Raw genomic sequence first — 25,154 nt, 5'->3', positions numbered from 1 at the left:
CAAGAATATACTGACGAGTTTCAGAAGAAAGTGCTTTGTTTCTAGCCATTAATCGAACCCACAAATGCTGATGCTCCAGATACTCAACTAATCTAAAGAAGGCCAGTGTTATTGTTTCTTTAATCAGGACAATGGTTTTCAGCTGTGCTAACATAATTGCAAAAGGGTTTTCTAATGATCAATTAGCCTTTTTAAAATGATAAACTTGGATTAACTAACACAACGTGCCATTCCTTTAAAAATCTGCCGTTTCCAGCTGCAATAGTCATTTACAACATTAACAATGTCTACACTGTATTTCTGATCATTTGTATGTTATTTTAATGGACATAAATGTGCTTTTCATTCAAAAACAGGGACATTTCTAAGTGACCCCAAACTTTTGAACAGTAGTGAAGAAGATACAGCTTACATATGCCTCACGTTTGGTGTCAGACTATAGACTGAGACCATAGTCGAGACTGATGAAATTGCATCACTAGCCTAATTCAATCGAAAATAATGGACCAAACAACTATGCACAGTAAGCTATTCATCAGAGAACGCTGCCAGATGACGAAGAGAGGAGTTCATGTGACTTGTGAACTCAACCTTACACAGCTAGCACATGGTTTATGTAATGCATTGTCTTTCATTTGGGAATAGCATGTATTGGACATTGCATGAGAACCTTTTACCTGATGTTCATATGCATATTTCAGTTTATTCATACATTTCAACTCATTCATTAGTAGTACTGTACTCTAATCTGTGACACCACTGATTACAGCACTAAAAGTAGTACTGAGAGGGTGAGGTTCTGCCTAGCAAGGGTATGTGTGTGTGTGTGTGTGTGTGTATCCACAGGAAAGGAGATGGGCTGAGCAAGAGTGTGTGTGAAACCTCTCTCTGTCAGATGGATGGTGATGTAAGAAATGCTTGAGCAGGGCCTTGCTTGTTCATTCCCGGGCAGTCGTTGCTGGAAATGTTACGCAAACAGCACTGAACTCAAAAACTCTACCGAGGAATGTCCTCGGCTTCTTCTCAGGGATCTGTCCACATGAGAAAGCATGCGTTCACTGCACGGTTTTACTGATGAACATCCCAATGAAATCTATTGGTTTTAAAACACATACTAAGCCTCTACAGATCCTCCATGAGCAGAGAGAGAGAGAGAGAGAGATGCTTATTTATTTTCCCTTGTGTATTTTAACCATTTGTACATTGTTACAACACTGTATATATATACAGTGGGGCAAAAAAGTATTTAGTCAGCCACCAATTGTGCAAGTTCTCCCACTTAAAAAGATGAGAGGCCTGTAATTTTCATCATAGGTACACTTCAACTATGGCAGACAAAATGAGAAAAAAAAATCCAGAAAATCACATTGTAGGATTTTTAATGAATTTATTTGCAAATTATGGTGGAAAATAAGTATTTGGTCACCTACAAACAAGCAAGATTTCTGTCTCTCACAGACCTGTAACTTCTTCTTTAAGAGGCTCCTCTGTCCTCCCCTCGTTACCTGTATTAATGTCACCTGTTTGAACTTATTATCAGTATAAAAGACACCTGTCCACAACCTCAAACAGTCACACTCCAAACTCCACTATGGCCAAGACCAAAGAGCTGTCAAAGGACACCAGAAACAAAATTGTAGACCTGCACCAGGCTGGGAAGACTGAATCTGCAATAGGTAAGCAGCTTGGTTTGAAGAAATCAACTGTGGGAGCAATTATTAGGAAATGGAAGACATACAAGACCACTGATAATCTCCATCTATCTGGGGCTCCACGCAAGATTTCACCCGTGGGGTTAAAATGATCACAAGAACGGTGAGCAAAAATCCCAGAACCACATGGGGATGACCTGAATGACCTGCAGAGAGCTGGGACCAAAGTAACAAAGCCTACCATCAGCAAGGGCATTGAAGATGAAACATGGCTGGGTCTTTCAGCATGACAATGATCTCAAACACACCGTCCGGGCAACAAAGGAGTGGTTTCGTAAGAAGCATTTCAAGGTCCTGGAGTGGCCTAGCCAGTCTCCAGATCTCAACCCCATAGAAAATCTTTGGACGGAGTTGAAAGTCTGTGTTGCCCAGCAACAGCCCCATCACTGCTCTAGAGGAGATCTGCATGGAGGAATGGGCCAAAATACCAGCAACAGTGTGTGAAAACCTTGTGAAGACTTACAGAAAACGTTTGACCTCTGTCATTGCCAACAAAGGGTATATAACAAAGTATTGAGATAAACTTTTGTTATTGACCAAATACTTATTTTCCACCATAATCTGCAAATAAATTCATGAAAAATCCTACAATGTGATTTTCTGGATTATTTTCTCAAATTTTGTCTGTCATAGTTGAAGTGTACCTATGATGAAAATTACAGGCCTCTCATCTTTTTAAGTGGGAGAACTTGCACAATTGGTGGCTGACAAAATACTTTCTTTGCCCCACTGTGTGTGTGTATATATATATAATATGACATTCTTGTCTTTATTGTTTTGAAACTTCTGTATGTGTAATGTTTACTGTTCATTTTTATTGTTTATTTCACTTTTGTGTTATCTACCTCACTTGCTTTGGCAATGTTAACACATGTTTCCCATGCCAATAAAGCCCTTTGAATTGAGAGAGAGAGATCCATCCAACTGTGCTCTTATACTCACCCCCCCAGTACAACCAGTACAAGAGCAGAACATGTTGTCATGGAGACACAGGTAGCAATGCTGTGAAGGCTTGCTGCATGCTGCTCCGCTCATCTGCTCTGGCATCATAGGCGACAGAGGTGAAGGACTCTATCCTGGTCCCAGATCTGTTCCTGCTGTCTTGCCAAACTGGGCATAGTGTAGCAGGTCTGGGTCTAGTCAACTGTGCAAGACACAAACAGATCTGGGGACCAGGCTACAGTCTAGGGACAGAGATTTTGGGTAAACTTTGCCAGGATTCTGGTTTGCTGAACAAGGGGCATCTAGCAGGTTGGTATTTATCGAGATCTCTGCAGAGTGGTTACTAGCTGGCCTTGCCACAAAGTCATAAAATCAGATTCTAAATCTAACCTTAACCTTAAACCTAAACTAAACCACACTGCTAACCTTATGCCTAACCTTACATTAAGACCAAAAAGCAACAACATCAAAATCACCATTTTTTTTAACGACATAGAACATTTTGACTTTGTAGCTAACCCAGCTAGCGAAAACCACTCAGCTCTGCCTCCAGGACAAGATTCACCCCAATAAATATCAACCTGGGGATTGTTCTATATTTTTTCCTCTTGACCAGTTGGACTTCTTCAATAGGTTCATGTTATAATCACTTCAAAAGTGTGTAGTCCTACTTAGATGTACAGGCGATACATGAAGTAGAAAGGGGACTAATACTACTAATTAGCTGAGCAGAGCCTGTCTGCATTGGGATAGCCATAGGCTGCCTTTTGGGTTCATACTTGAACATTGGAGGAGGCATGACTTGATTCTGTTTCCTGAAGGTCTGTAAGCCCTGTATTACATGTAAAACATTCCTGTCTGGATGCTACACTGACCTGCAGGAGGAAAGGAATAGTCACCATCATAATTACCATCATCATCCTTATCACCATCATCATAAACACCATTGTCATCAGCATTATCATCCTTATCATCACCATGATCTCTTATCACCATCATCGTCATCTTTACCACCGTCATCATCACCATCATCTTCCTTATCACCCTCGTCGTCATCATCACCCTCGTCGTCATCACCACCGTCATCATCATCTCCATCATCATCCTTATTATCATCATAATAGTTTTCTATTGCCTGATATTACTGCACTGTTGGAGCTAGAAACACAAGCATTTCACTGCAAATCTGTGTACGTGACCGATAAACTTTGATCATCATTATCATCATGACCTCATCCCCCTGATTAGATCAAAGGTCACCATTGGTTCACCAGAATCTACCAAAACATTGTTGCACTATGAGGACCTACAGGTCCACTTTGTCCCTGGAAAACTATGACTAACACCATTCTGACTACCAGCTCAAAGTAGTGTGTTACCATGGCAACCAGACATCCCACCACCAGCATCATGCTGCTGCTACCTCTGCTGCTCTCCCTTCAAATTCCTCCTTGGAACCCAACCAAGGCTTGCAATGCAATACTAATTCTGGAATGCTGTTTACTTGTGAAGCCTAGTTTATGAAAATTTGTCTGACCTACTGTTTGCATCCAAGCATACTAAATTGAAAGAATGCCATGCATCTTAAAAGATTCACTTAAGCTATTATTTTTGTTGTTTGAAATCCAGCAAATGATTACTGAAAAATATGAGTGATTCCTTTCAAGTAAAAAAATAAATAAAAACATTTCACCATTTTATGCTTTTATTTGTGGCACCAGCACTGTATTCTTCCATTTTCTGATGGTTTCGTTTAGTTGATATTGATATTAGGCCAAATCCAATCACATTATTGCAAAATTGTCTATAGGAATATAACTTTTTTCATCTTTCAGAAATGACACCACAGCATTAGAATGGTGCGGTTGTCATCCAGCATCCAGATGCCACAGCCTATAGGATTTACTGCTGTCCGAGGAACGAACATTTTGATAGGCCGAGGGTGGTCACTCCCATTAAATTGAATTAAATGACTGCTTATTTCCTATATTCGTTCATCCATTCATTCGTTCTTTCATTCATCCACTCAGCTCTGCACCCTATAGGGTGCCCTCATCCCTCCCTCCCTAACCTCGCTTCCACAGCTATGTTTTTCTCTCTCTCATGTTTGCCGCTTGTGGTTTTCCTCTTTGGGTGGAGATGTTTCTCGCTATGGACAACCTAGCTTTGTCGCCGGCTTCAGCTGTTAGTTTATGTTTTCCAGTGCAACAACGTTTTCTGCGGAGGCTGACTCGTTCTTTGGAGATTCACGGTGACGGTGTGTCGCTACCACATCGCGTGCAGCACTGTTCATTATAGCTAATGAATTCGTTGGGCAACGGACGAACTGTCATAATGAAGCACTCGGGGCGAGCAGCTGTGGCTATGATGAGGATGATAGGATGTAATAATAACGGTCGATTTGCGCGGAATTTTCTCCACAGCAACTGTGTTATTGACGAGAAGACGGTAGTCCTACAGAAGAAGGATAATGAGGGATTCGGGTTTGTGCTGCGAGGGGCGAAAGGTAGGAGACTGACAGACCAAGAGACGCACTCACTCAGTCAGTGTCTGTTCCTCCCTTGTGTTCATGTTGCATCCCCGGTCCACCGGCGCGTCAGTGATGAGAATCACGCTCATATTGCATATTAACAACCCCATGCTGCTTTGTACACCCACTTACTTCAATAGAAATGACTTTTTTGTGTTGGCGACAGATCTCATATCTGTGATTGTTTTGTGTTGTAGTCAGCTCTGCTCCTTGTCATGTTTTGTGTGACCTTAATACGTTTATTATAGAAGTCTATAATAAAACGTCTGAGCCTAGAATGAACAAACACCTAGTGATATTCTGTTGACTTAAACGCTTCTCCATCACAAACGGATGTGATCTGAGGCTACTCTCAACAACATTATTTATCCAGTTTATTCAAATCTAATACCCAGTGCCTGTGCCTCGGCTCCAGAGAATATACATTCATGTTAGCTACTGTATGTACATTCATGTAAGCTGCATTGAATGAGCAGACTACCAACTGCCCTTGGAGTTTTCTTGAAGCACATGGCTGATTTATTGCAGGTGTCACTTGTCACCAGCGGTTTCTTTGAGTTGCTGCTACTCCAGTTCTGCAGGAGAAAGATGCTACTCAGTATTCATGTAACATCTGTAACAATCTGCAACATCTAAAGTTAACTTTGATGCGGCTTTGCTGATAGTTGTATGCTTTTATTGGCTTGAAGAGATGGCCAGTTCAGTTTTACACCCCCTTGACAGATCTAACACACACACACACACACACACACACACACACACACACACACACACACACACACACACACACACACACACACTAATGAACCATACAATGCAGGGAGTTTATTTGGACCAGAGTGGAAGGGTTAGTGATGCATCTCTCTGTAGCCCCAACACCTGCAACAGTACCTGTCCCATCCCAGCCCCACTACCAACCCCTGACCCACTACCTGTCCCATCCCAGACCCACTACAAGCCCCAGCCCCAACACCTGCTCCAGTACCTTACCCAGCACCTGCCCCAGCCCAGCACCTTCCCCAGCACCTGCCCCAGCACCTTACCCAGCCCAGCACCTGGCCACCGTCTCTGTCTCTGTCCAGCCAGCATGATTAGGCCTCTGTTTTCCTACATGCATGCTTTTTTTCGTGTCCTGATTATTACATTGCATATGATGATCCATCCAAATACAAATGGTACCGTAGCATTGTTGTACTTCTGTTCCTGCATGTACAATGCGTTTGGAAAGTATTCAGACCCCTTGACCTTTTCTTCATTATGTTAGGTTACAGCCTTATTCAATCTACACACAATACCCCATAATGACAAAGTGAAAACATTTTATTTTTTTATTTTTTACGTTTTAGCAAATGTATGAAAGACTTCTAAAGACCTGGAATACCTTATTTACATACGGATTTACAGTAGACCCTTTGCTATGAGACTCGAAATTGAGCTCAAGTGCAACCTGTTTCCATACCACTTTTTTTGCAACATCGAAGGTCCCCAAGAACACAGTGGCCGCCACCATTCTTCAATGGAAGACGTTTTGAACCACCAAGACTGTTCCGAGATCTGTCTGCCTGGCCAAACTGAGTAATCGGGGGAGAAGGACCTTGTTCAGGGAGGTGAACCCGTTGGTCACTCTGACAGAGCTCCAGGGATGGAGATGGTTGTCCTTCTGGAAAATTCTCCCATCTCTGCAGCATTCTACCAATCAGGCCTTTTTGACTGGACCGAAGGTTCACCTTCCAACAGGACAACGACCCTAAGCACACAGCCAAGACAACGCACAAGTGGCTTCGGGACAAGTCTCTGAATGTCTTTAAGTGGCCTAGCCAGAGCCCGGCCATGAACCCGATCGAACATCTCTGGAGAGACCTAAATATAGCTGTGCAGTGATGCTCCCCATCCAACCTGACAGAGCTTGAGAGGATCTGCAGAGAATAATGGGAGAAACTCCCCAAATGCAGGTGTGCCAAGCTTGTAGCATCATACCCAATAAGACTCAAGGCTGTAATTGCTGCCAAATGTGCTTCAACAAAGTACTGAGTAAAGCATCTGAATGCTAATGTATATGTGATATTTATAGAATAAGACTATAATGTAATAAAATGTGGAAAAAGTCTAGGGGTTTGAATACTTTCCGAATGCACTGTATTTACATGTATCTTCCATGTCCATGTGTATGCAACACAGTTGGCAACATCTTCATTTATATGTGGTCCAGGAAAATATGTTCGCCATTTCCCTGATGCTGTCAATTTTGAACGTTAAAATTCAAAGGTGTCTATTGTACATCACACTGCTGTGTTGAAGTTCATGGGTGACGTGTTGTTGAATGAACTTCATAACATATGTGTAATAATGATCCTGTCCCAGACAGTGATGTTGCTACCTTGCCTTTCTCACCCTTTCTCTCTCTGTCGTTATCTGGGCCGTTGTCTGCACCTGCTCACCCACCCCTCCAGCGGACACGCCCATCGAGGAGTTCACCCCTACACCCGCCTTCCCCGCCCTGCAGTACCTGGAGTCTGTGGACGAGGGCGGGGTTGCATGGCGGGCGGGGCTTCGCAATGGAGACTTCCTCATCGAGGTAAGGCAACTGAGGCTCTTTCTCAATTTTCATCTATTGTTTGCATCTTCTTCCCCTTGCCTCCGATTTCAAAAGACATTGGAGAAGAGGGTGTTATGGGAAGGACCTTGGATCTTCTTCTCCGATACGGTTGTGAGGAATCACACCTTCCTTCCTGGACTTGAGCTGTGGAATAATCCTTTTCAATGTGAAGAGAATGCTAATGAAGGATTTGTGATGATCTGTTTAAAACTGGATGGAAAGGATAAAGGGAAAGGGGGCACCTAGTCAGTTGTAAAGGGAAAGGGGGATACCTAGTCAGTTGTATAGGGAAAGGGGATACCTAGTCAGTTGTATAGGGAAAGGGGGACACCTAGTCAGTTGTATAGGGAAAGGGGGACACCTAGTCAGTTGTATAGGGAAAGGGGGACACCTAGTCAGTTGTATAGGGAAAGGGGGACACCTAGTCAGTTGTATAGGGAAAGGGGGACACCTAGTCAGTTGTATAGGGAAAGGGGGACACCTAGTCAGTTGTATAGGGAAAGGGGGACACCTAGTCAGTTGTACAACTGAATGCATTCAACTGAAATGTGTCTTCCGCATTTAACCCTTCCCCTCTGAAACAGACAGGTACGTGGGGCTGTGCCTTAATCCACATCCACATCACCGGATGGGAGGAGGTCTGCACATTATGGCATAGTTGTCTGAGCCTCCAAATCAACTGAACTTCTGCAAAATTAGTTATAAAAGTCTGGGATAAGCTCCAGAAGGTTCCACAATGCACTGACTTAATGAAAAATTGGCGTTCTGTTATTGCTGAAATAAGGACAACTAAGCTACTGTGTGGAAAGAGATGAAGGTTTTGGGCTGCACCTCGTCTTATGGCTGAAGCTCTGTCTACTCCCCTTAGATATGGTATTGTCCTCAGTTGTGTTTAGTCACTTCCATATACTGTCCAGTTTGATTCATCTGTCTTTTTAGTTCTAAGGTGATTGAGATCATACTCAAGCATAGCCTGAAATCTCAGTTTCACCATTGTTTCACATAACATAACAAAGTGTATCAGTTTATCAGTTTAATTCCAGGGTAACCCAAGCAGTCGCCACTATGGATCAGATTTCCTCTTGAACACGTATTAGCTAACATGCAGCCTAGCTGTTAAGACAGTTGAGCAAGGCAATTGACCCTAGTCGCTCTGGATAAGAGCGTCTGCTAAATGTATAATATTCTTGCTGTGGATTTCTCTTGTTTTTCAGTACAGCACCATCTCACCTAAATTCTTTATTTCTTTACTTAATTGTCTAACACTTGAGGTTACCACCACAGGTTGTGTTTTCAAAATGATAAACATAGACTCAGGCTGTGGGCTGTGTGCTGTGCGAATGTTTTATATACTCATCCAAGATTCCATCACTGTCAGTGTTCTTCAGTGTCACTTCAACAGGGATCGGTTGAAGTCATTTAGTATGAGACAGAAAGGAGAGTAGATAATGATTGTGTTCATGGACTCATTAGGTGCTGATAATCCATGGACAGCTTGTGTTTTTAAAATCAACTGTCAGAGCAGCATGGGCATGATGTAACACAAAAAGGGATAATAACGAAACAGGAACTAGAAGAGAGCACCAGGGTGGCAGCTAAACAAACATCATCCTACCACTTTTCATAATGCTGTATAGATGAGATAGACATGGTTCCAGGGGATTGTCCCTTTCAATTCTAACTTGTTATTGCGTTGTTATATTAGTCATGGAAAGTGGTCACACTTCACAATCTATTTGGTGATCATTCCTCAGAATAGGATTTGATTTAATCTAACTTACCATGCGTGTACAGTACTTCATATGAACTATTATATAGCGCTGCAGTGAGTTGCTGTCAACTATAACGATGGCTTGACCGAAAGTGTTCCCTGGAAATCTAGCCTATCCTTAGTCTTGTTATAATATAATCCTTAGTCTTGTTAAGAAAAGAAAATAAAAGCAGTCCATCGCGGGAATCAACAGTTTAGTCTTGTGTGTTTGGTGTTCTGTTCTGCTCTGCTCAGTCATCCCCACCAGAACAGACCACCTCCAATGACCTTGTAGGCTGTTAGTAAACCCTCAGTGTAATGGTTCAATGCTGGAGATGTGGATGGGGATGTAGGGTTTATCACCTGTCATCAGGGAGAGATGGTGCTTCTCTGGGGATATAGGGGGACAGTGCTTCTCTGGGGATATAGGGGGACAGTGCTTCTCTGGGGATATAGGGGGACAGTGCTTCTCTGGGGATATAGGGGGACAGTGCTTCTCTGGGGATAGAGGGGGACAGTGCTTCTCTGGGGATAGAGGGGGACTTGCTTCTCTGGGGATATAGGGGGACGGTGCTTCTCTGGGGATATAGGGGGACAGTGCTTCTCTGGGGATAGAGGGGGACAGTGCTTCTCTGGGGATAGAGGGGAGATGGTGCTTCTCTGGGGATATAGGGGACGGTGCTTCTCTGGGGATAGAGGGGACAGTGCTTCTCTGGGGATAGAGGGGGACAGTGCTTCTCTGGGGATATAGGGGGACAGTGCATCTCTGGGGATAGAGGGGGACAGTGTTTCTCTGGGGATAGAGGGGGACAGTGCTTCTCTGGGGATAGAGGGGGACAGTGCTTCTCTGGGGATAGAGGGGGACAGTGCTCCTCTGGGGATAGAGGGGGACGGTGCTTCTCTGGGGATAGAGGGGGACAGTGCTTCTCTGGGGATATAGGGGGACAGTGCTTCTCTGGGGATAGAGGGGGACAGTGCTTCTCTGGGGATAGAGGGGGAGATGGTGCTTCTCTGGGGATATAGGGGGACAGTGCTTCTCTGGGGATAGAGGGGGACAGTGCTTCTCTGGGGATATAGGGGGACAGTGCATCTCTGGGGATAGAGGGGGAGATGGTGCTTCTCTGGGGATAGAGGGGGACAGTGCTTCTCTGGGGATAGAGGGGGACAGTGCTTCTCTGGGGATAGAGGGGGAGATGGTGCTTCTCTGGGGATATAGGGGGACAGTGCTTCTCTGGGGATATAGGGGGACAGTGCTTCTCTGGGGATAGAGGGGGACAGTGCATCTCTGGGGATAGAGGGGAGATGGTGCTTCTCTGGGGATAGAGGGGGACAGTGCTTCTCTGGGGATAGAGGGGGACGGTGCTTCTCTGGGGATAGAGGGGGACAGTGTTTCTCTGGGGATATAGGGGGACAGTGCTTCTCTGGGGATAGAGGGGGATGTTTATCACCTGTCATCAGGGGGAGACGGTGCTTCTCTGGGGATATAGGGGGACAGTGCTTCTCTGGGGATAGAGGGGGACAGTGCTTCTCTGGGGATAGAGGGGGACAGTGCTTCTCTGGGGATATAGGGGGACGGTGCTTCTCTGGGGATAGAGGGGGACGGTGCTTCTCTGGGGATATAGGGGGACAGTGCTTCTCTGGGGATATAGGGGGACAGTGCTTCTCTGGGGATAGAGGGGAACAGTGCTTCTCTGGGGATAGAGGGGGACAGTGCTTCTCTGGGGATAGGGGGAGATGGTGCTTCTCTGGGGATATAGGGGGACAGTGCTTCTCTGGGGATAGAGGGGGACAGTGCTTCTCTGGGGATATAGGGGGACAGTGCTTCTCTGGGGATAGAGGGGGACAGTGCTTCTCTGGGGATAGAGGGGGACAGTGCTTCTCTGGGGATAGAGGGGGACAGTGCTTCTCTGGGGATAGAGGGGGACAGTGCTTCTCTGGGGATAGAGGGGGACGGTGCTTCTCTGGGGATAGAGGGGACGGTGCTTCTCTGGGGATAGAGGGGGACAGTGCTTCTCTGGGGATAGAGGGGGACAGTGCTTCTCTGGGGATATAGGGGGACAGTGCTTCTCTGGGGATAGAGGGGGACAGTGCTTCTCTGGGGATAGAGGGGGACAGTGCTTCTCTGGGGATAGAGGGGGACAGTGCTTCTCTGGGGATATAGGGGGACAGTGCTTCTCTGGGGATATAGGGGGACAGTGCTTCTCTGGGGATAGAGGGGGACAGTGCTTCTCTGGGGATATAGGGGGACAGTGCTTCTCTGGGGATATAGGGGGATGTTTATCACCTGTCATCAGGGGGAGACGGTGCTTCTCTGGGGATAGAGGGGGATGTTTATGATGTACTTTCTGATAGATGGGCATATCTGGATCCACAGAATGATCTGTCTAGTATCCCCTTCACTCTCGCCGTGATGTTACTATCCCTTGTTATTCTCACTGTCTGCAGTGATGTGATACTCTCTTGTTCTTTTCACTGTTAGCAGTGAGCAAGCTGGAGCCTATTCTCTGACGTGTTGTTTTCTTTGGGGGGCCTCTGGTTCTGTCAACTCTGATTCTGGTAGCTCTGATTTCTGGTAGCTCTGGTTCTGTCAGCTCCTTTTATTATAGATGTGAGCCAGCCAGGACTTTCTCTAAAGACGCAGAACAATGCTGATATGTAATTGGTTGTTCCAGGCATATAGCCCAATAACCTGATATGTAATTGGTTGTCCCAGGCATATAGCCGATTTCAAGTTTTCATAACTATCGGAAATTGTTAAAATCGGTATTTTTGGGCGCCGATTTCCGATTATTTAAAAAAAAATATATATACATATATACAGTGGGGCAAAAAGTATTTAGTCAGCCACCAATTGTGCAAGTTCTCCCACGTAAAAAGATGAGAGACCTGTAATGTTCATCATAGGTACACTTCAACTATGACAGATAAAATGAGGGAATAAAATCCAGAAAATCATATTGTAGGATTTTTAATTTATTTGCAAACTATGGTGGATAATAAGTATTTGGTCAATAACAAAAGTTTATCTCAATACTTTGCCATTGCCAACAAAGGGTATATAACAGAGGTCAAACGTTTTCTGTAAGTCTTCACAAGGTTTTCACACACTGTTGCTGGTATTTTGGCCCATTCCTCCATGCAGATCTCCTCTAGAGCAGTGATGTTTTGGGGCTGTTGCTGGGCAACACGGACTTTCAACTCCCTCTAAAGATTTTCTATGGGGTTGAGATCTGGAGACTGGCTAGGCCACTCCAGGACTTCGAAATGCTTCTTACGAAGCCACTCCTTCGTTGCCCGGGCGATGTGTTTGGGATCATTGTCATGCTGAAAGACCCAGCTACATTTCATCTTCAATACAATCCATTCAGGATACTGCATCTCCTCTCTTACATCTCCCCATACTTTCCTCTCCTAAGAAGCCCTAAGGGTCACATAGCAGGTTGTAGGAAGCTCTTAGGGTCACATAGCAGGTTGTAGGAAGCCCTTCGGGTCACCTAGCAGGTTGTAGGAAGCCCTTAGGCTCACATTGCTCATTGTAAGAAGCCCTAAGGGTCACATAGCAGGTTGTAGGAAGCCTTTAGGGTCACATAGCAGGTTGTAGGAAGCCCTTAGGGTCACAAAGCAGGTTGTAGGAAGCCCTAAGAGTCACATAGCAGGTTGTAGAAAGCCCTTAGGGTCACATAGCAGGTTGTAGGAAGCCCTTAGGGTCACATAGCAGGTTGTAGGAAGCCTTTAGGGTCACATAGCAGGTTGTAATACGGTTTGTTAATGCACTTAGTGGATGTGTATTGAGATAAATATGTATGCATGGCTCTGGAGGTGGATATAATATGACAACACTGCTGGTCTGAGTGGCCATGGCCAAACGGGCCACCACATATTCTGTATCTTACATACACAATACAATGTATTCAGGCTCCAATTTAACCAATTGAAAGTATAAGTAGACTGGGGGCGGCTGGTTGCCTGGTGGGTAGGGGGGCGTTGGGCCAGTAACTGAAAGGTTACTGGATCGAATCCCCTGACAAGGTAAACATCTGTTGTTCTGCCCCTGAGTAAGGGCAAAGAAGACATGGATGTTGATTTAAGGCAACCCTTCACAAACATACTCTGGTTCAGAGGGGAAGGGTTAAATGCGGAAGACACATTTCAGTTGAATGCATTCAGTTACATAACTAAAAAACGGTCAACTGACTAGGTATCCCCCTTTCTCTAAACAACTGATTAGGTGTCCCCTTTTCCCTATACAACTGACTAGGTATCCCCCTTTCCCTATGCAACTGACTAGGTATCCCCCTTTCCCTATGCAACTGACTAGGTATCCCCCTTTCCCTATGCAACTGACTAGGTATCCCCCTTTCCCTATGCAACTGACTAGGTGTCCCCCTTTCCCTGTACAACTGACTAGGTGTCCCCCTTTCCCTATACAACTGACTAGGTGTCCCCCTTTCCCTATACAACTGACTAGGTATCCCCTTTCCCTATACAACTGACTAGGTATCCCCCTTTCCCTATACAACTGACTAGGTGTCCCCCTTTCCCTATACAACTGACTAGGTATCCCCCTTTCCCTATACAACTGACTAGGTATCCCCCTTTCCCTATACAACTGACTAGGTATCCCCCTTTCCCTATACAACTGACTAGGTATCCCCCTTTCCTTATACAACTGACTAGGTACCCCTTTCCCTATACAACTGACTAGGTATCCCCTTTCCCTATACAACTGACTAGGTATCCCCCTTTCCCTATACAACTGACTAGGTATCCCCCTTTCCCTATACAACTGACTAGGTATCCCCCTTTCCTTATACAACTGACTAGGTACCCCCTTTCCCTATGCAACTGACTAGGTATCCCCCTTTCCCTATACAACTGACTAGGTATCCCCCTTTCCTTATACAACTGACTAGGTGTCCCCCTTTCCCTATGCAACTGACTAGGTGTCCCCCTTTCCCTATACAACTGACTAGGTATCCCCTTTCCCTATACAACTGACTAGGTGTCCCCCTTTCCCTATACAACTGACTAGGTACCCCCTTTCCCTATACAACTGACTAGGTATCCCCCTTTCCCTATACAACTGACTAGGTATCCCCCTTTCCCTATACAACTGACTAGGTATCCCCCTTTCTCTAACTGACTAGGTGTCCCCCTTTCCCTATACAACTGACTAGGTGTCCCCCTTTCCCTATACAACTGACTAGGTGTCCCCCTTTCTCTAACTGACTAGGTGTCCCCCTTTCCCTATGCAACTGACTAGGTGTCCCCCTTTCCCTATACAACTGACTAGGGATCCCCCTTTCCCTATACAACTGACTAGGTATCCCCCTTTCCCTATACAACTGACTAGGTGTCCCCCTTTCCCTATACAACTGACTAGGTGTCCCCCTTTCCCTATACAACTGACTAGGTGTCCCCCTTTCCCTATACAACTGACTAGGTATCCCCCTTTCCCTATACAACTGACTAGGTGTCCCCCTTTCCCTATACAACTGACTAGGTATCCCCCTTTCCCTATACAACTGACTAGGTGTCCCCCTTTCCCTATACAACTGACTAGGTATCCCCCTTTCCCTATACAACTGACTAGGTATCCCCCTTTCCCTATGCAACTGACTAGGTATCCCCCTTTCCCTATACAACTGACTAGGTGTCCCCCTTTCCCTATACAACTGACTAGGTGTCCCCCTTTCCCTATACAACTGACTAGGTGTCCCCCTTTCCCTATACAACTGACTAGGTGTCCCCCTTTCCCTATACAACTGACTAGGTATCCCCCTTTCTCTAACTGACTAGGTATCCCCCTTTCTCTAACTGACTAGGTATCCCCCTTTCCCTATACAACTGACTAGGTATCCCCCTTTCCCTATACAACTGACTAGGTATCCCCCTTTCCCTATGCAACTGACTAGGTATCCCCCTTTCCCTATACAACTGACTAGGTATCCCCCTTTCTCTAACTGACTAGGTATCCCCTTTCCCTATACAACTGACTAGGTATCCCCCTTTCCCTATACAACTGACTAGGTGTCCCCCTTTCCCTATACAACTGACTAGGTATCCCCCTTTCCCTATGCAACTGACTAGGTATCCCCCTTTCCCTATACAACTGACTAGGTATCCCCCTTTCTCTAACTGACTAGGTATCCCCCTTTCCCTATACAACTGACTAGGTATCCCCCTTTCCCTATACAACTGACTAGGTATCCCCCTTTCCCTATGCAACTGACTAGGTATCCCCCTTTCCCTAACTGACTAGGTGTCCCCCTTTCCCTATGCAACTGACTAGGTATCCCCCTTTCTCTATACAACTGACTAGGTATCCCCCTTTCCCTAACTGACTAGGTGTCCCCCTTTCCCTATACAACTGACTAGGTATCCCCCTTTCCCTAACTGACTAGGTGTCCCCTTTCTCTATACAACTGACTAGGTATCCCCCTTTCCCTATGCAACTGACTAGGTATCCCCCTTTCTCTATACAACTGACTAGGTATCCCCCTTTCTCTATACAACTGACTAGGTATCCCCTTTCTCTATACAACTGACTAGGTATCCCCCTTTCTCTAACTGACTAGGTATCCCCCTTTCCCTAACTGACTAGGTGTCCCCCTTTCTCTATACAACTGACTAGGTATCCCCCTTTCCCTATGCAACTGACTAGGTATCCCCCTTTCTCTATACAACTGACTAGGTATCCCCCTTTCTCTATACAACTGACTAGGTATCCCCCTTTCTCTATACAACTGACTAGGTATCCCCCTTTCTCTAACTGACTAGGTATCCCCTTTCCCTAACTGACTAGGTGTCCCCCTTTCTCTATACAACTGACTAGGTATCCCCCTTTCCCTATGCAACTGACTAGGTATCCCCCTTTCTCTATACAACTGACTAGGTATCCCCCTTTCTCTATACAACTGACTAGGTATCCCCCTTTCTCTAACTGACTAGGTATCCCCCTTTCCCTATGCAACTGACTAGGTGTCCCCCTTTCCCTATACAACTGACTAGGTATCCCCCTTTCTCTAACTGACTAGGTGTCCCCCTTTCCCTATACAACTGACTAGGTATCCCCCTTTCCCTATACAACTGACTAGGTGTCCCCTTTCCCTATACAACTGACTAGGTGTCCCCCTTTCCCTATACAACTGACTAGGTATCCCCCTTTCCCTATACAACTGACTAGGTGTCCCCCTTTCCCTATACAACTGACTAGGTATCCCCCTTTCCCTATACAACTGACTAGGTGTCCACCTTTCCCTATACAACTGACTAGGTGTCCCCCTTCCCTATACAACTGACTAGGTGTCCCCCTTTCCCTATACAACTGACTAGGTGTCCCCCGATCCCTATACAACTGACTAGGTATCCCCCTTTCCCTATACAACTGACTAGGTATCCCCCTTTCCCTATACAACTGACTAGGTATCCCCCTTTCCCTATACAACTGACTAGGTGTCCCCCGATCCCTATACAACTGACTAGGTGTCCACCTTTCCCTATACAACTGACTAGGTGTCCCCCTTCCCTATACAACTGACTAGGTGTCCACCTTTCCCTATACAACTGACTAGGTGTCCCCCTTCCCTATACAACTGACTAGGTATCCCCCTTTCCCTATACAACTGACTAGGTGTCCCCCGATCCCTATACAACTGACTAGGTGTCCACCTTTCCCTATACAACTGACTAGGTGTCCCCCTTCCCTATACAACTGACTAGGTGTCCCCCGATCCCTATACAACTGACTAGGTGTCCCCCTTTCCCTTTGCAACTGACTAGGTGTCCCCCGATCCCTATACAACTGACTAGGTGTCCCCCTTTCCCTATACAACTGACTAGGTATCCCCCTTTCCCTATACAACTGACTAGGTATCCCCCTTTCCCTATACAACTGACTAGGTATCCACCTTTCCCTTTACAACTGACTAGGTATCCCCCTTTCCCTATACAACTGACTAGGTATCCCCTTTCCCTATACAACTGAGTAGGTGTCCCCCTTTCCCTATACAACTGACTAGGTGTCCCCCTTTCCCTATACAACTGACTAGGTGTCCCCCTTTCCCTATACAACTGACTAGGTATCCCCCTTTCTCTAACTGACTAGGTATCCCCCTTTCCCTATACAACTGACTAGGTATCCCCCTTTCCCTATACAACTGACTAGGTATCCCCCTTTCCCTATGCAACTGACTAGGTATCCCCCTTTCCCTATACAATGACTAGGTATCCCCCTTTCTCTAACTGACTAGGTATCCCCTTTCCCTATACAACTGACTAGGTGTCCCCTTTCCCTATACAACTGACTAGGTATCCCCCTTTCCCTATACAACTGACTAGGTGTCCCCCTTTCCCTATACAACTGACTAGGTATCCCCCTTTCCCTATACAACTGACTAGGTATCCCCCTTTCCCTATACAACTGACTAGGTGTCCCCCTTTCCCTATACAACTGACTAGGTATCCCCTTTCCCTATACAACTGACTAGGTATCCCCCTTTCCCTATACAACTGACTAGGTATCCCCCTTTCCCTATACAACTGACTAGGTATCCCCCTTTCTCTAACTGACTAGGTATCCCCCTTTCCCTATACAACTGACTAGGTATCCCCCTTTCCCTATACAACTGACTAGGTATCCCCCTTTCCCTATGCAACTGACTAGGTATCCCCTTTCCCTAACTGACTAGGTTTCCCCCTTTCCCTATGCAACTGACTAGGTATCCCCCTTTCTCTATACAACTGACTAGGTATCCCCCTTTCCCTAACTGACTAGGTGTCCCCCTTTCCCTATACAACTGACTAGGTATCCCCCTTTCCCTAACTGACTAGGTGTCCCCCTTTCTCTATACAACTGACTAGGTATCCCCCTTTCCCTATGCAACTGACTAGGTATCCCCCTTTCTCTATACAACTGACTAGGTATCCCCCTTTCTCTATACAACTGACTAGGTATCCCCCTTTCTCTATACAACTGACTAGGTATCCCCCTTTCTCTAACTGACTAGGTATCCCCCTTTCCCTAACTGACTAGGTGTCCCCCTTTCTCTATACAACTGACTAGGTATCCCCCTTTCCCTATGCAACTGACTAGGTATCCCCCTTTCTCTATACAACTGACTAGGTATCCCCTTTCTCTATACAACTGACTAGGTATCCCCTTTCTCTATACAACTGACTAGGTATCCCCTTTCTCTAACTGACTAGGTATCCCCCTTTCCCTAACTGACTAGGTGTCCCCCTTTCTCTATACAACTGACTAGGTATCCCCCTTTCCCTATGCAACTGACTAGGTATCCCCCTTTCTCTATACAACTGACTAGGTATCCCCCTTTCTCTATACAACTGACTAGGTATCCCCCTTTCTCTATACAACTGACTAGGTATCCCCCTTTCTCTAACTGACTAGGTATCCCCCTTTCCCTATGCAACTGACTAGGTGTCCCCCTTTCCCTATACAACTGACTAGGTATCCCCCTTTCTCTAACTGACTAGGTGTCCCCCTTTCCCTATACAACTGACTAGGTATCCCCCTTTCCCTATACAACTGACTAGGTGTCCCCCTTTCCCTATACAACTGACTAGGTGTCCCCCTTTCCCTATACAACTGACTAGGTATCCCCTTTCCCTATACAACTGACTAGGTGTCCCCCTTTCCCTATACAACTGACTAGGTATCCCCCTTTCCCTATACAACTGACTAGGTGTCCACCTTTCCCTATACAACTGACTAGGTGTCCCCCTTCCCTATACAACTGACTAGGTGTCCCCCTTTCCCTATACAACTGACTAGGTGTCCCCCGATCCCTATACAACTGACTAGGTATCCCCCTTTCCCTATACAACTGACTAGGTGTCCCCCGATCCCTATACAACTGACTAGGTGTCCACCTTTCCCTATACAACTGACTAGGTGTCCCCCTTCCCTATACAACTGACTAGGTGTCCACCTTTCCCTATACAACTGACTAGGTGTCCCCCTTCCCTATACAACTGACTAGGTATCCCCCTTTCCCTATACAACTGACTAGGTGTCCCCCGATCCCTATACAACTGACTAGGTGTCCACCTTTCCCTATACAACTGACTAGGTGTCCACCTTTCCCTATACAACTGACTAGGTGTCCCCCGATCCCTATACAACTGACTAGGTGTCCCCCGATCCCTATACAACTGACTAGGTGTCCCCCTTCCCTATACAACTGACTAGGTGTCCCCCTTCCCTATACAACTGACTAGGTATCCACCTTTCCCTATACAACTGACTAGGTGTCCCCCTTCCCTATACAACTGACTAGGTGTCCACCTTTCCCTATACAACTGACTAGGTGTCCCCCTTCCCTATACAACTGACTAGGTATCCCCCTTTCCCTATACAACTGACTAGGTGTCCCCCGATCCCTATACAACTGACTAGGTGTCCACCTTTCCCTATACAACTGACTAGGTGTCCCCCTTCCCTATACAACTGACTAGGTGTCCCCCTTCCCTATACAACTGACTAGGTGTCCCCCGATCCCTATACAACTGACTAGGTGTCCCCCTTTCCCGTAATAGCTAAGGAAATTATAACCTACTATGAATGGGCCCTGTTGAAAAATAGTGCCCTGTATAGGGATATTGAACACGGGGCAGTTTGGGATGCAGCAGTCTCAGTGTATCCTGCCAACATTACAGAATATCTTAGCAGTGGACGTCTAATGCTCTTATCTGTCTGTGTGGCTTCCTGTCCTCTCTCAGAGAACAACAGCAGCTGCTTGAAATAAGCTATAATCAAGCATATGTTTTGCACTGATGTTATGTTCCTCACAGGAACAGATTCCAGTGTGAAAGGGCAGTGTGTGTGTGTGTGTGTGTGTGTGTGTGTGTGTGTGTGTGTGTGTGTGTGTGTGTGTGTGTAGGTGAAGGTGTGTGTGTATGTATGTGGGAGCAGGTGAGTGGGTGAAGGTGTGTGTGTGTGTGTGTGTGGAAGAAGGAACATATTTTCAGTGTGTAAGTGCAGCATGTGCGTGTGTGTCATTATTTTTGTGTGAGATGAACTGGCAAGGTGCGATGCTGCCCTACATCATAGATGTCAGCACTCTCCTGAGTCTTTGTCCTCCAGCCGAGCTAGTTTGTCACAGTCTAGGGTTGTTCTACATACAGAGCACTGGTGTGGTACTGTGACCACACACGCATTGAGGAAGGCGCGAGCCAAAACATTTGTCAGTGTGGTCTATGAGACTAGGGCTGGGGATTGCCAGGGATCTCATGATACGATATTATCACAATACTTAGGTGCTGATATGATATGTATTGTAGTTTCTATACTGTGATGTTATTGGGATTCGATGTTCCAAACATATTGCTCACCATGTCTGCTGCAGTGGGACAAGAGAGCGCATGAGAAAACGAGTTTTGATCATTTGTGGATTTAAAAGTGCTAAAAACATGTTGGCTCACTATTGAAAAAGAACGTGGAGAACGAGCTAGTGGAGAACGAGCTAGTGGAGAACATGGCGAACGAGCTAGAGAAGAACATGGAGAACGTGCTAGTGGAGAACGAGCTAGCGGAGAACGAGCTAGAGAAGAACATGGAGAACGAGCTAGTGGACAACGAGCTAGAGGAGAACATGGAGAACGAGCTAGTGGAGAACAAGCTCTTGGAGAACGAGCTAGAGAAGAGCATGGAGAACGAGCTAGTGGAGAACGAGCTAGTGGAGAACGAGCTAGAGGAGAGCATGGAGAACGAGCTAGTGGAGAACGAGCTAGTGGAGAACATGGGGAACGAGCTAGTGGAGAACATGGAGAACGAGCTAGTAGAGAACGAGCTAGAGGAGAACGAGCTAGAGGAGAACATGGAGAATTAGCTAGAGGAGAACATAGAGAATGAGCTAGTGGAGAACAAGCTCATGGAGAACGAGCTAGAGAAGAGCATGGAGAACGAGCTAGTGGAGAACGAGCTAGTGGAGAACATGGGGAACGAGCTAGTGGAGAACATGGAGAATGAGCTAGTGGAGAACATGGAGAACGAGCTAGTAGAGAACGAGCTAGAGGAGAACGAGCTAGAGGAGAACATGGAGAATGAGCTAGAGGAGAACATGGAGAACGAGCTAGAGGAGAACCAGCTAGTGGAGAACATGGAGAACGAGCTAGAGAAGAACATGGAGAACGAGCTAGAGAAGAACATGGAGAACGAGCTAGAGGAGAACATGGAGAACGAGCTAGAGGAGAACATGGAGAACGAGCTAGTGGAGAACATGGAGAACGAGCTAGTGGAGAACATGGAGAACGAGCTAGAGGAGAACATGGAGACTGAGCTAGAGGAGAACATGGAGAACGAGCTAGTGGAGAACGATCTAGTGGAGAACATGAAGAACGAGCGAGAGGAGAACATGGAGAACGAGCTAGTGGAGAACGAGCTAGTGGAGAACGAGCTAGAGGAGAACATGGAGAACATGGAGAACGAGCTAGTGGAGAACGAGCTAGAGGAGAACATGGAGAACGAGCTAGAGGAGAACATGGAGAACGAACTAGAGGAGAACATGGAGAACGAGCTAGAGGAGAACATGGAGAACGAGCTAGAGGAGAACATGGAGAACGAGCTAGTGGAGAACATGGAGAACGAGCTAGTGGAGAACATGGAGAACGAGCTAGAGGAGAACATGGAGACTGAGCTAGAGGAGAAGTGGAGAATGAGCTAGAGGAGAACATGGAGAACGAGCTAGTGGAGAACGATCTAGCGGAGAACATGAAGAACGAGCGAGAGGAGAACATGGAGAACAAGCTAGAGGAGAACATGGAGAAAATAGAGAACGAGCTAGTGGAGAACGAGCTAGAGGAGAACATGGAGAACGAGCTAGAGGAGAACATGGAGAACCAGCTAGAGGAGAACATGGAGAACGAGCTAGTGGAGAACGAGCTAGAGGAGAACATGGAGAACGAGCTAGTGGAGAACGAGCTAGAGAAGAACATGACGAACGAGCTAGAGAACAACATGGAGAACGAGCTTGAGGAGAACATGGAGAACAAGCTTGGGGAGAACATGGAGAACGAGCTAGAGAAGAACATAGAGAACGAGCTAGTGGAGAACGAGCTACTGGAGAATATGGGGAACGAGCTAATGGAGAACGAGCTAGAGAAGAACATGGAGAACGAGCTAGAGAAGGAGAAATACCAGAATGTTGGTACAGGTTGAGCTGACTAGCGCTGCTAACGTTAACGAAAACATTGTTGTTGGAGAGAATCGCTACTCAGTCATAAAATAAATTATAGAATCAAAAATAATATTGCGATACTCTACTGCATAGACCACCCCCTACTGTATAGATCCCCCCTCCCTACTGTATAGATTCCCCCCTCCCACCATCACTAAGTAAGAAATGTTGCTGTAGGAGAATTAATCAAAGCTTCATTGCAACTGATATATATATTTAAACTAGTGCTGCCCTCTCATCAATGACTGTTGTTTCCAAAAACCCTTCTCTCTCTTTGCCTGGTACAGTGGAGCTTGTATTGATGTTGGACTAAGCCTGCCCTCACCAGTCCTTACTACAGTGCTCTGCTCATCTCTGTGACTATCTCATGGACAGTGAGTTGTTCTGCTCATCTCTGTGACTGTCTCATGGACAGTGAGTTGTTCTGTGTGGACAGATGCCCAGAGACACTGCAGAGCATGCCTTGGAGGTACCTCATGGCCTAATAACAACACAACCTGTCACTAAAATAAAGAACTCTGCTTGGTGGTGTAACCTACTTTGAGGATAGGAGGAAAATAAATTGTGTGGATATGTACGGTAGCAATGTACTAACAGGCTGAACTGTCTCTTAATTGTTTATTTGTCGATACTGTAGTAAATAATTAAATCAAGGCTTTGAACTGATGACCTTGTTCAGTGTTACATTGGCCCTATTCTCCCTGAAGGGACAACATGGGATGTTGAGTCTGGGGGAAAAAAGGACAGATTATTTACAAGAATCCCCATTATTACCCAATGAATAGACAGTAGAATCATTATACTTCCCATTCGTTGGCTAATGGGGATTCTTGTAAATACAATCTCATTATCCATGGTTGGGGACCTGTTGGTTCATCGCACATGCTTCTGGATGTCCAGGGCTCACGCATGTCGTAATAGGACTCAGTGGTCACCTAGCAACCAGATTCACATTGTGTCCCTAAGCTCGCTGGGATGGATGAAAGGGAGGAAGACCTGTAAGAGATTTCCCAGCAGCACCCTCTTTGTCTGTCGCTGATGGTCTGCCTACTCTAATATAAACGTGTGTGAAAACTGCAGCAAGTGGCTGGTGTTTGGTGACGGAGGTGTGAGCTATGTAACTGTGTCTCAAGCCAGAAAATGTGCTTTGTGTTATTATTATTGTGATATTGCCAATTGTATAATACAACCTGTATATTATTGCTATTCCTAAATTAGCTGATTAGCTAAATGTGGCATTTACTTCAAGGTCATCTCAAATGTGCTCTGATTAAACCAAAGCGTGGGATACAGTATATAATGGCTTGTAGTGTTTACATTCAGCTCTTTGAAATACCATTGGTTTATAACATACGGTAACACATCAAATCAGATGTTTTTTGATAGATACATTGATTGTGTTTCTTGACGTTTTCTTATATACTTTTCATATGCTTAGTCTTCAACCATGACATCACATAGTATCTCCTGTGGTTCATCTCTCTCTCTTGAATGTCCTCAGTGTGTGGGGATCCCTCTCTTCAATAGTGTTTCATCTGCGTATGCCTGACGTACGATACCGCTATTCTTAATTGATGGGCTTTGAGCTGAAGCGGTTCCAATTCAGGCCACCCAGAAAAGGCTGTATAGGGGAAGAACGATAGATAGGTCATCTCATCCAGCAGCTCCTCTCTGTACTTTGTAATTAGTCTACTAAAAGAGTTCCACCTGCCCTGAAGACTGAAGAGCAGAATGGCTAGCGAGGAGATTGTATTTGATCAAGGAATTGCAATGGGACTGTGGGTGATTGGCCTCTGTTACCCCCCCCTCTTTGAAGTGGCTCAGTGAAATCACAGTGGAACAGCCTTTACTCCATTGATTGCCAGCCACTGGCCTTTTCCCTCTTACGTGATAACATCCCTGTCCAAGTGGGACGAAAACACTTGGTGGTGCTGAATGGCATCCCATTCCCTATGTAGTAGGATCCAGGCTTATAGGGTTCTGGTCAACAGTAGTGCACAAGTAGCCTAGTGGTTAGAGCGTTGGGCCAGTAACCGAGCTGACAAGTTAAATCCCTGAGCTGACCGGGTAAAAAGCTGTTGTTTGGCCCCTGAACAAGGCAGTTAACCCACTGTTCCTAGGCCGTCATTGTAAATAAGAATTTGTTCTTAACTGACTTGCCTGGTTAAATAAAAATAAAAATTGACCAGGGCTTATAGGGTTCTGGTCAACAGTAGTGCTATTTAGGAACGCATCCGTTCTCTCCAGGAAGCCGTAGCTGATTGAATTGAGTGACTCCACAGTCACAAGACAAAACAGCTGTGAAGAAGGCTTTTTGCCCACGACTTGAATACATATTTTAGTGTGTCATGTGACTCTGTGTGTGTGTGTGTGTGTGTGTGGTATGTGCTTGTTTTGGTGTGTGTCGTTGTCGTGCATTTCAGCCAAT

The 25,154-nt window shown here is 45.7% G+C and overlaps 1 protein-coding gene across 1 annotated transcript in view; it reads left to right on the top strand.

Annotated features, from left to right (window-relative positions):
* LOC135509012 (SH3 and multiple ankyrin repeat domains protein 2-like) overlaps nucleotides 1–25,154 on the top strand; it is a 154,207-nt gene that overhangs the window by 98,213 nt on the left and 30,840 nt on the right. The window contains exons 14-15 of the mRNA XM_064929296.1: nucleotides 5,078–5,160; nucleotides 7,635–7,759. Coding sequence (XP_064785368.1) covers nucleotides 5,078–5,160; nucleotides 7,635–7,759 — 208 coding nt within the window. The remainder of the gene's footprint in view (nucleotides 1–5,077; nucleotides 5,161–7,634; nucleotides 7,760–25,154) is intronic.

The sequence above is a fragment of the Oncorhynchus masou genome, chromosome 22, assembly GCF_036934945.1.
Source record: "Oncorhynchus masou masou isolate Uvic2021 chromosome 22, UVic_Omas_1.1, whole genome shotgun sequence".
NCBI classification, from domain to species: Eukaryota; Metazoa; Chordata; class Actinopteri; order Salmoniformes; family Salmonidae; genus Oncorhynchus; species Oncorhynchus masou.
This window is presented reverse-complemented; position numbering and strand designations above follow the sequence as displayed.